This window comes from Simochromis diagramma, unplaced genomic scaffold (genome assembly GCF_900408965.1).
Source record: "Simochromis diagramma unplaced genomic scaffold, fSimDia1.1 OVJJ01000284.1, whole genome shotgun sequence".
In the NCBI taxonomy this organism is placed as follows: domain Eukaryota; kingdom Metazoa; phylum Chordata; class Actinopteri; order Cichliformes; family Cichlidae; genus Simochromis; species Simochromis diagramma.
The window spans coordinates 3695644-3707989 of record NW_024386871.1 but is presented as its reverse complement, the minus strand read 5'-3'; the positions used below and the strand labels follow the sequence as shown (position 1 = coordinate 3707989).

At 41.7% G+C, this 12346-nt stretch overlaps 1 protein-coding gene across 3 annotated transcripts in view; it reads right to left on the bottom strand.

Annotated features, from left to right (window-relative positions):
* grid2 (glutamate receptor, ionotropic, delta 2) overlaps positions 1-11752 on the bottom strand; it is a 508497-nt gene extending 496745 nt beyond the window's left edge. The window contains exon 1 of one of the 3 annotated variants that reach the window (XR_005695832.1): positions 10703-11751. Coding sequence is in view for 2 of the 3 variants with exons in the window: in XM_040031719.1 (XP_039887653.1) it covers positions 10703-10790 (88 nt within the window). In the remaining variant the exon portion in view is untranslated. Of the gene's footprint in view, positions 1-10702 lie in introns of all 3 variants that reach the window. The other 2 variants (XM_040031719.1, XM_040031718.1) reach the window with 2 other exon arrangements.
* Positions 11753-12346: the final 594 nt, after the last annotated feature.

Genomic DNA, 12346 nt, shown 5'->3' with positions numbered 1-12346 from the left:
GCACCAGGCAGCCAGCGGCAGCCCTTCAGAAATAACTGGGGGAGGGGTTTTTCTGTGCATTGCAGCACTTAGGGTAGAGGCAGGGGGCGCTACGCCAACAATGAAGAGTCCACATGTGGCTTTGTTGAATCTGATATGAGGTACAACACCTTAACAGCACAAATGGAGCATGTTCAGGAAACTTTATCCTATAAAGAGCTCAGCTCAGATTTACGATGTTAAATCACAACTTACTGTCTACCACAGTAAGTTGTGGCATATGAAAAACAATGATGGCCTTACCCATATGGAAAAGATATATATAAATCTCATAAAGTTTGTATCTGTCTTGTGTGAAACTTGTATGAAAAGCATACAAGAGTGAAAACAGATATAAGATCCCTTGAAAAATTATATAAATGAAACTTGTATGTTTTGGATACTTTACTAAAACAATATATGAAAGTAATGAGAAAGTGGCCACCTTCATGAGTAAATCATGTAAGCCTTATATGATTCACTATATGAAGTAGGCCACATCTTATGCAAGTGTTTTATAAGTTTTTACTATTTCTTTTCCATATGGGTAAGAACAAAAGTCGTAAATTCCTCCATGACTGCAAGAAGATGAAATAATTTACCAAACATAACAAAGCAAACTGTGTGCAAATATCTGCTCTCGCTGTTGTCTCCCTTTGAATTTGTGGGAATTTCTTTTTCAGAGCTTTAAGGAACACTATGGTGAACGCTACAATCCAGATGGGCACACGCAGGCAGCGTTGTGACGTGTTGCCAAGTGTGTCAGACAAACAAACAGCACATTACAATTCCATGACAGTGATTAGCAAAGTGTTTAACACCTCTCAGTTCCAATGTCTATTTCTGTAATCGCTGACAGCATTTTAAGCACTGAGGGGGAGACAGGGAGGGAGAGGGGAGAACAACGGAGGGAGGTAAAATGGGGAAAGAGGAGAGGAGCCGTACATATATATATATATATATATATATATATATATATATATATATATATATATATATATATATATATATATATATATATGGATATATGGATACATACAGCACAGGTACAGATATGAAATATTATATCACAGAGAATATGACTCCAGACAAAGACTGAGGTGGGAGCAGAGGCCAAGTCAGGGGTGAAGTCTCACTGTGTTATTCACTGAGAAACAGAAATGAGTCCAACAGTAATACAAGTTTTTCTTCCTCCGCTATCAGGTAAAAGCTACTACTGCTTATGTACTGTTTTCATCTTGTGAGCATCTGAGTGTGTGTGCTGATGTGCGTCTGTGTGTTTGATGTTGCACAGGTCACACGTTAAGTATTGTGTTTGCATTTCTGCAAAGCAGTCCAAAGAACAGCTAAAAAAAAGATTCTTAAATATTCTTTTGAGCTCTCAAAGTAAATCAATAAATCTGAAAAGGGCCTCGCCGACAGGATCGTGTAATAAATATTTTTTTCCTCCGCAACGTGGAAATTAACTACTTCTCACCGAAAATAAGAAAGGGATCATTGTGAGAGAGTTGTGAAAATTACCAGTGAAAGTGTGAAACTAAAAGTAAGCAGAAAGCACACTACAAGACATGCATGTGATCAGATTTGTGCAGCTCTAGTACAATAGAGTTCATGACCGATCATCTCCATGCGTCACTGTTCAGTGAATCATTCACAAATGAATGAAGCAAAGACAGAGCATAAAGGGACGATGCAGGCAATGCTCTTTGGATTTCAAAGTGTTATAAATGTAACTGTCAAGATTTTTTGCGGGGGTATTTTCCCTCGCCAATTTGTCCTTCTTCGCATGCGTATACTGGGCCACATGTGTTAGTGTATCTGCGTGTGTGCACAATGCAGAACAAACTTCCAAATGTCATGTTTACTTTGTCTTTAGATTGCCACTCCATAATTTGATGTGGAGGAAATATTTTTGAAAAAAGAAACTAATAATGTTGGCACTCACACAGACACGCTTGCACAAAGATGCATGAACAAACACCCATGCTGAATATGTGGCCAAACACACAGATTGTGGTCAGGACGTGTGCTTACAAATGACCACTATTACTTGCATGCAAGCTCAGACAATATGCACACCGACTAATGCGTGCTCGCATGCTCACACACAAGTGTGCCTGAGACACTCACACAAATGTTGTACACATGCAAAAACATATTTTCTGCACATTCAGGGAACCTTGTACCCCTGTGAGACACAGTGCAGATAACTGGAAGACTAAAACAGCATTTGTGTCAGCAGAGACGGTGAACAAGACCGTGAAAAACCACGAAAAAGAGAGAGGAAGGAAGGAGAGGGCAGCTGTAAATATTCACACAGCTACAAGGACGTAAGAGGAACAAAAGGGATGAATAACACGCAAGGACACCCACATATAGTATATATGTCATATAGTACATGCAACAGAAATGTGCAACTGCACACTCACACACACACACATAAAGCTGACAGTCCCACTAGTATTTATTACAATGCATACATAAGGTTTCCCATACACTCTACAAACACTTTATTATGGACACCTTGTTGGTACAGGGTTGAACCCTTGTACTATATATAGGTCCTGGAATCATCCCTCAGATTGTGATGCTATCATATCTTATTGATACGATAGCATCCCACAGCTGCTGCAGCTTTGTCTCCTCCACACCCATGATGTGAATCTCCCCTTCTTCCACTTCCCAAAGGTGCCCTATTTGATTGAGATCTAATGACTGTGATGGCCATTTGAGTACAGTGAACTCATTGCTATTTTCAAGAAAGCAGATGATTTGAGCTTTATGAAATGGTGAGTTAACCTGTTGGAAGCAGTCATCAGAAGATGGGTACACTGTAATCATAAAGGTATGGACATGGTCAGGAACAATACAGGTGTAGGAGATGGTGTTTAAATGATGCTGAATTGGTGTTGTGAGGTCCAGTATCCCCAGTGGGGTGACTGTAGTTCAGGCGGTAAAACAGGTCATCTGGAGCAGGATGGTTGGTGGTTTGATCCAAGGATTTTGATGATCCAAGTATCCTTAGGAAAGATACTGAACCCCAAGTTGCTCTCTGATGCATTCATCACAATACCAGTGTGTGTGAATGTTAGATAGAAAGCACTTATGTGTGGACAAAAAGTGCTCATATTAATGGGTGTGAATGAATGAATGTGGTATAAACCGCTTTGAATGCTCAAGTAGTAAAGCACTATATAAAAACCACTCCATTTACCAATATCGCCTACACCATTACACTACCAGCAGCCTGAACCATTGATGCAAGGCAGGATGAATCCATGCTTTCATGTTGTTTACATCAAATTCTGGCTCTACTGTATGAATGTTGCAGCAGAAATGAAGACTCATTAGACCAGACAAAGTTTTTCCATTCTTCTGTTGTCTAATTTTGGTGGGCCTGTGTGAAATGTAGCCTCAGTTAACTGTTCTTAGGTGTACTGTTGCTATAGTCCATCTGCTTCAAGGTGTCTAGCATGGAAAAGTTGGTTTCCATCTGAATGGAAAACATGGCTTCCATTCAGAAATGTTCTTCTACATAACTTGGTTGTAACGAGTGGTTATTTGAGTTACTGTTGCTCTCATCAGCTACAAGCAGTATGGCTACTCTATTCTGACCTCTGACATCAACAAGGTATTTTCATCCAGAGAACTGCTGCTCACTGGATTTTTTTCTGTTTTTTATAAACCTTATAGATGCTTCTGCAGAAAAATCTCAGTAGGTCAGAAGTTTGTGGAATACTGAGACCAACCAACCTGCAAGGCACCAACAACCATGCCAAGTTCAACATCATTTGAATTAGCTTTCATTCTCATTCTGATGTTCAGTTTGAAATACAGGAGGTCATCTTAACCATGTCTACAAGCCTAAATGCACTGGGTTTCTGCGATGTGGTTGGCTGATTACATATTCGCTTTAAGGAATTCAGTTATTTCTACCATGTGAGTAACTTCTAGTCACTGCACAGTCTCTAAAATCAGCTAGCTTCTGAAAATATTTCATTGAGAACACAATATTAAGAGCACAGAGCCACAAAGGCACGCCTTTACATTTTTTATATTTTTTGTGTGGATTCTTCATGCATTCTGTGCTGCCAGAAGTGGTTTAAATCAATCTACGCAAAAAGCAAGCTGACACTTGCAACAAAAGTTTTTGTCCTCAGATGACATTAAGCGTGTGCCAACTGCATAAACGCACAATACAATCATCCGGGAACAAGGGCCTTTGTTGTACAAGTCCTTCCCAACCCATCTGGTCCATTCTACCTGTATTCTGACTGATACAGTGAGATGAAGCACCTTCAGCAGGGCAGGCCAGTCTACCCTCGCCTGCATCTGCAGTCAACCTCAGACAAGCAATCATACTTCTTCTCACAGTTACCTGTCACTTCATCTCAACTTCAGAAACACACACACACACATTCTCAATTTCTCTCTCTGCCTGGTTAAGGGTTCTGCCTCAGTGACCAGGTACAGACGTCAGAGCAGCTGCCACTGTCTGTCTCTTTCCTTTACAAGAAGATACATAACAGTCCCAAATACCACACCGCAAACATACAGAAACCAGACAAACAATTTGAACCTCAGTGAATCATATTCACATACAAAACAAAAAGGAGAAAAAAAACCCCACTATTGTTCATGCACTAAGAAATATGAGGCGCTAAATCTTTCAAGTCAAAGATAGCACGGACCAGCACATCTGTCAACACTCAGACATAAAACTCAAAAGAGATGAAGCGTTTAACACACGCTGCCAAGCGCCCACCCTGCTGAATTGGTGCATACATTCAGATTTAAATATATGTGTGCACACACAAACAGAAAAGGACAGTTTCAAAAAGGAAGCGGTGTTGACAGCTGTGAAACTTGGAGACAAAACCAGACAAGAACAGCCATTCACACAAACTGAGATGTTTAGAAATCCTTCTCCAAGGAAAAGACCGGAATAGCACCAAAGTGAAAGGAAAAACCAGGACATGCCACCCCAATTTCTAAACCCTGTAAATAATGGAAACCTCTCATTTGGTCTTTCAACTCGTCCCATCCAAATGACAGAAATTCTTCTCTTTCTCGACAGTATGAAAGGACTGAGCTCCCCGTGTTCAAGCGCTGCAAAGATCCAATAATCTCGAAGTCAATTCTCTCACTCGTCACTTTATAACCTTTTTTTCTGCTTGCCTGCTTTATCTTTACCAAGTCTGTGATAACTGACTGAAACAGGTTTTTTTTTAAACAAATTAATGCTCTATGTTTCTGGATATTTGTCTGTATTAAATAACATGAGAAGCTACCATGATGTGTAAGATGTAAGAATGCAACTATGTTAAATACGAATCCCAGGAGCCATTCACCAATATAGGACGTGAATCTGTATCATTTAGTACATGGTAGTGGGTAGTCAAAGAACCCATGCTAAGCTACAGTACAGAACAACTAAGCCGTGTCAAATGAATCTCAGTGGACCTAAAATATCTGTGGTCACAGTCTTTGGCCCAGTTTTAGCAACACATGGGCTGGTTGTCAGCAGCACATTAGAAGCTAAGATCCTTACCCATAAACCAGCGCCATCAGGGAAGTGTGTGATCGACATCAGTGAGTCAGCCTGGGATCGCAGAAGGTACAGACGCAGCCTCCGAAGCAGAGCTGTTCCAAGTTCCTCGGTACAACTCTAACAACCTCACTGCCAAGCATGTCGAAAAACAGTGCAAAAAATTGTTTTACGTGGCATTCCTGCTGGCAGCTACGAGGAACCTCAGCAGTGTTGCCCTCATGAAAATGGTTTCTGTTTCAAAATTTCTACTATACAAAAATTTCACTTTTTGCAAAAAAATAATTTGAAACCAAAAAGACATCAAATACTTAATCAAACAAAAGCAACTTTTGGCTGCTCCCTTATTCAGAAGGGGACGCCACAGTGGGTAGCTCCACATATTTGACTTGGCAGATTTTTATGCCAGATGCCTTTTCTGACATAACATCTATGTGATTTGTGTCTCCTCCCAGGATTGAATTGAGGATCTTTTGCTCACTAGACAAATGTAAACAACTACACTATGGATCCACTAAAAATGATAATAATATAATATACTATAATAACAACCTGTAGCCTCAGACTAAGTGAAAAACATAAACAGCACTGAAAGTGCTATGAATGGTGATCGTGCTGAGAGACAGAGAAAGGTAACTGTGCAAGACATCGCTTGAACCGGGATGAACCAGGCTCACAGACAAGGGAAAGAAGCCAGCATCTTTGACTCGTCTCTAATGCTTGATGTACCAGTGGATGCACTCTGACACACTGCATGGCTAAAATTCAGTGACACCACAGTGAGGACTTAATTTGGCTGAATAAATCACCAAAGAATACAAATGTGCTTCTCTGGTAAAGGTCACGAGGTTGAAGCGTTTGCATGCTTGCTTACATAGCCGGAATACAATGATAACACTGAGAACTGTCAGCTATTTACTGAAGTTTTAGATAAATGCTGCAGGTTGACCTTTCAGTATTTAGCACTGGAAATACATGATTTTAATTAAGCACCACAGTTAAATGAACTGGGAAGGTTCAGAGTTTTTTAAAGACTCCAGTGGAATCAATATATATATATATATATATATATATATATATATATATATATATATACACATATATGTATATATATATATGTATATATATATATATTATACATATATACTGGACCGGTCTCTCTCATTCCCTAACACACACATGAAGAACCAATATGAACTGCCCTCATAAAGCAAAGAGACATTGCCATGCAGAACACGATGCAGTGAGGGCCAAGAGGCAAGCGGACTGCCTCCCCCTCCCTCCCCCTTTCCCTCTGCATGCTGATCATTAGAGAGACAAAATGGGAGAGAGACAGAGCGAAAAAAAGAGAGACTGGCAAAGCAGTAGTGCCAGCTCCCCTTGCAGCTCAATCACATTTAATGCCTGGATAGAGCAAGATGAAAACATCTGCCGGTCACTCCTGCAAATATCACCCAAATAACGGCAAGTCAGTTACAGACCAACAGGTTCTCAGATTAGACAGCTGAATGGTATGTGATGGTGATATAAAGTCTCCCTTTGTTGGTGCTTTTTTACTCTCTGTCTTCCTCTTTTTCTCTATTTGATATGCATCTCCCCTTGCGTGTCTAGTTTTCCACCTCGTCCCCTCATTCCATCTTCAACAGCAACAAAGAGATTAAAGAGGGATTACTTCTGACATGTCAACGTGATGCGCCCGGTGGGCATACTACTTTTTTATTTTTCATGTTGACCTAAGTCAATAAGATATAAACACACACACACACACACACAAACACACACACACGTGGACTCACACAAGCCGAGATAGAGCAACGGAGAGAGAAAGTATCTCCACTACTGGCCTCTACTTAAAATAGTACCACCTTCTGTGAGCTACAGATCAAATCACAATGCACCTCTACTTGTGTCTTCTAATTCCATACCCTTGCTTATGTACCGTTTCCAAGATCTGCTGTAAAAGTGAGGATGAGGATGGATATTTTAGAGAAAAGAAAACTATGAGCGAGAGAGAAAGAGTATCATTTTGTGTTTCTAACGTTTAGCTGTGATTGAAAGTACTAGTATCTAGTGGGGAAATAAATAAACTAGGTGGACAAGAGATTGAGCAAGAAATCTCACTGCCCAGCTAACCATCTGCACTGAACCTTCTTTCTTAAACGCATACATAGATAAGCTTGTACCCAACTGAAATAACAGCCCATAACAGACTGCACAGTTCTGCTAATTTCAAAGCATTTCTTGCCCAGGTTTCCACTGTATTGTAGATTTAACATACTAAAAGCTGGAGTTATTCCCCTAACTTTGTTCCCTGCTGTGCAAAAGTTGCTGTGCAAAAGTTGTAAGCAACTGTGAAAAAATGCTGTAAACAAAGAATGCTTTGAGAAATATATATGATTGTTTATTGGTCCCAAATGTATTCTGCAATGACAATGACCCCAGACATACAGCCAAAGTCATTAAGAGCTATCTTCAGCGTAAAGAAGGACAAGAAGTACTGGTAGTGATGGTATGGCCCCCACAGAGCCCTGATCTCAACATCATCGAGTGTGTCTGGGATTACATGAAAAGACAGAAGGATGTGAGGAAGCATACAGCCTCAGAAGACCTGTGGTTATTTCCCCAAGATGCTAGGAACAACCTACCCGCAGGGTTTCTTCAAAAACTATGTGCAAGTGTACCTAGAAGAAATGATGCTGTTTTGAAGTCAAAGGGTGGTCACACCAAATATTGATTTGATTTAGATTTTTCTTTTGTTCATTCGCTGCATTTTGTTGATTGATGAAAATAAATGATTAACACCTCCATTTTTGAAAGCATTCTTTGTTTACACCATCTTATATAAACATATATCTATTTCTATATAGATATATATATATATATATGTTTAAATTCCCAGTCGGGGGCCGGTCTATCTACATCTATTTATCTGTTTAATTTACAGTTTGGATTTGTTGAATTTTTGCAGTTTTGCAGAAACTTCATCTGCAAAAAATGCAGATTTTAACAACTAACCAAATCCCATTCTCAGAAAGATTTAAAGGGTAATATGTAGGCGAATGACTGGGTTTCGCATGCCAGTTGTAAAACACTGGGTTTAAAAATGATTGGCTAGAGTTTATTCCAAAGGGACAATGAAAATTTGACACCATGTCTCAAATATATGAAGAACAGAGAACAGCAGGTTCTTGCCAGCTGCAGTTCCAGTGGCTGACAAGTGTAGTTACCCAAATTTGATCTGTCTTGTGTATGGTGAGCCTGAAAATGTCTCTGATTTAAGCACGTTGCTAGCACTCTTATCTGAAGAAACTTACAGTCAGCAAGCAGGTAAAAATTTGAACTCTTGCTGTGAGACACTTGCAGAACATGAACCTGCTGCTGTGATCAAACCATCACTCATGGGGATGAGCTGCCTAACCGCTGCCACCTGCACAGGGCAGGAACCACAGCACACAACCCCAACTAAGCTTCTGTGCACTTTACTGACTTTACAGCACTCAAACTTATATAAACTAAATTTAAATCAGAAACAAAAGGGAGGTTTTTGATCTACTGAGAAAACTATACTCAGTATTGGCAGGTTCCATTCTCTTCAAATTACCAGAATATGCATTTGCTGTCGACAAGACAAATCCCATTCGTTTTGCCATACTGCTATTGTAGTTCTAATGTGGAGCATCTGCTTGGTCCATGGCCCAGAAAGGACCTCGAACTCAACCAGTGATTTTGGAAACTGCACTCAGTTAGCCACAAACCTGGCCTGGGATCAGCGCTGTAAATCACTAGGGTTTAAATGGATCAGGGTCTTCCCTCCTTGGCAGCATAATACTGTGAGATAGATGGTTTTAAGTGTGTGTGTGTGTGTGTGTGTGTGTGTGTGTGTGTGTGTGTGTGTGTGTGTGTGTGTGTGTGCGTGCGTGCGTGCGTGCGTGCGTGCGTGTGTGTGTCAGTGAATCCGGATGTGATCTTGACCATGCACTTCAAGTTAAATAAAAAGTGGACAGGTGCTTATCTTTTTGCATGTGTATGCTCTCTCTCGCTCTGGTCTATCGCATTTTCGAGGCCACCGAGTTGTGCATCGAATATGTGTGCCCACCACCACCTCGCGTCCTCATCTCATCCTGCAAGGCACGCTCTCCACTGTCAACTCTCCCCCTCCCTCTCTCGCTCTCTCTCTCTTTCTCTCCCCCTCCCACTCTCTCCCCAACCTATAGGAGCCGGAGGTGCTGCTACATCGACTCAAAGTGTATGCTCCTTGATTTGGAAATCACTCTCAACGCAACAGTGCCATGCTACGCGGGTGGTGGTGGAGGGCAGAAAAGACATAAGGACAGACAAAACCTTTTCTTTTCCTCTTGACACTGCAGTAGCTCGCGAAAGAAAGGTGACAGTGCCCCGTGCTCCAGGAAAATCTATAAGTGGAAAATTTCCTACCAGCCAGGATAATCTCTCTGACACGCAGGGCAACATCACGCCATCCAAAACCACCTGTTTTCCGCGCACGCTGTGCTCAAAGCAAGACAAACGCTGCACTCTAAGGGTAGACCCTTTTCTGAAAATTGTCCGCCTTTAATGTATGTGTTAATATATGCCCCAACTATATATATATAGATAGATAGATAGATAGATAGATAGATAGATAGATAGATAGATAGATAGATAGATAGATAGATAGATAGATAGATAGATAGATAGATATACATAGATAGATAGACAGAGAGATGGATAGATTTTTTTTTTTTTTTAAACAAACCCACTATGGGTAGACTAAACAGAAAATGGGTTTATAAATGCAACTGATTTTCAGTAATGCCCCCAGCACTAACGCAAACTTCATTTGTATGACGCATAGCATATCTCCAGGTCATCATTTTAGCTGTGGAACAAAAGGCTAAAATTCACAAATATTCGCACTGAAATCCATTTAAAATATATTGTCTACATCCTGAATGCACTGAGCTTCATTAACAAAGAACTCCACTTTATGCCACAGTGCGCCAAAGATATCGCCAGCGACGCTGTGATTTAAGAAGCACCGCGCATAGCAAGGCTGAAACATCCCGTCTGTTTCCTGAGAGACTCACAGAGAGTCTCGTTCTGGCTGCGATTTAGAGGAAGAAAAGCGCAGTAACTTACCGATGTGAATGATTGAATCCGAGAGTGTCGACTTCCACTCCTGGCTCCAAAAAACGGCAACGAGCAACACAGCCGATATAACTTTCATTATGTCCAGAAATATTTTCCCCCAGAAACCGAGAAAAACTACAGCTCTCTGCGCGAGAGCAAACTGAGTTAAAATCCCGAAAACAGAAGCTTCCTTTTTTAGTCCATCTGTAAGGTGGTGAAGGAAATTCCCGGTGATCTCTGTCTTTATGTGTTCTCTTGAGAGTGTAATGCTTGCCTGTAGATGAAAAGAGGAAGAGATTCCTGGGTAGTCATAGACTGGTGCCCTGTTGAAATTCCTCCCAACATTAAATCATGTTCTGGACGAGTAGAGACGTTGAGCCGTGGAGAAAACAAACCGCATCCAAACGCCGACGCGTTAAAACGAGCTGACGGGCTGGAGGTTGTGGCAGCTCATTTAAAGGAATAAACCTGTAATCATTTGATAACGTGAGAGGAAACCTTGTTATCTTGAAAAGCAGGTTCTGTTATAATGACTCGAGATCCCCAGCCTCTCAGACCTGGCGACGCAGTTTCCCCCTGCACCAATCACCAAACCACCAGCAGCAGCAGCAGCAGCCTCAACGGAGCAAGCCAACGGCCAAAACTTCCATTTATCCCAAAGGCTGTCTTTTTATTGTTCCTTCACCTAGCCACCGTTTAAACACCACAACAGGCAGAGCACCTTGACAAAACCCAGCAGCGACTTTTGACAGTCAATACAAGAAATGATGAAAAGCCTTGTCACATGGCATTAACACGGAGAGGTACCATATTCCGGAATTGTCTGTAGCTTCCTGAAGAGATGAGAGAAAGAGGAGGGGGCTCTAACACGTATAGTATAGAGAGCTCCAAAAGCCACTATTATTTTCTTCGCCAGGAGGGGGGAAACGTAGGCTGGGCTACCAGGAGAAAAATTAACCGAGGGTGCGCGCAGTGACACTCGCGCGGTCCGCACTCCGTATGCGGGTGTTAGCGTCGGCCCCAGCAGCACGCGCGGTGGCTGGTAAAGAGGAGGTATGCTGCGTCCGTGAGGGGTGGGGGGGGAAGAGAGAGGGGGGGGGTTGGAGTGAAGAGAGAGAGAGAGAAAGAAAGAGAGGGAGGAGACCCAGGAGAGAGATAAAGAGAAAGAAGCGGCAGCAACTGTGAGCAGCAGCAGTTGCCAGCCGGGGCGCGCATCTACTGTCTGGAATTACCTTGGTGAAAGACAGATGAAATGTGAATATCAGGGGGGGCGGGGGATGCAGAGGGGAGTCTAACGAAGAGACAGACAGATGAGGAGAGGGGTAATCTGCTCTGCCACGGGCACTTCACTCAGCCGTTGATAGCTAACCCCCCTGTACAACAGGAGGTGGTGATGGGGATGCCAGTTTCTGTGCTGTATGAGGTTATCCGTCTCATCAACTGGACACTTTTTACATAAAAAAAAACATTTCCATTAACTTTACCCTGCTGTGATGTTTTGTTTTAACGCGATCCTGTCTTTTTTTTTCTGATCAGTTCACTCAGTCACACCACATCCTGGGAGTTGTCTTTCATACATTTCCTTATCCGAACTGGTTTCATTTCTCTCTGTGTCTTGTAGTTAGCTTAGTTTCCCCACAATTATTCCCACCA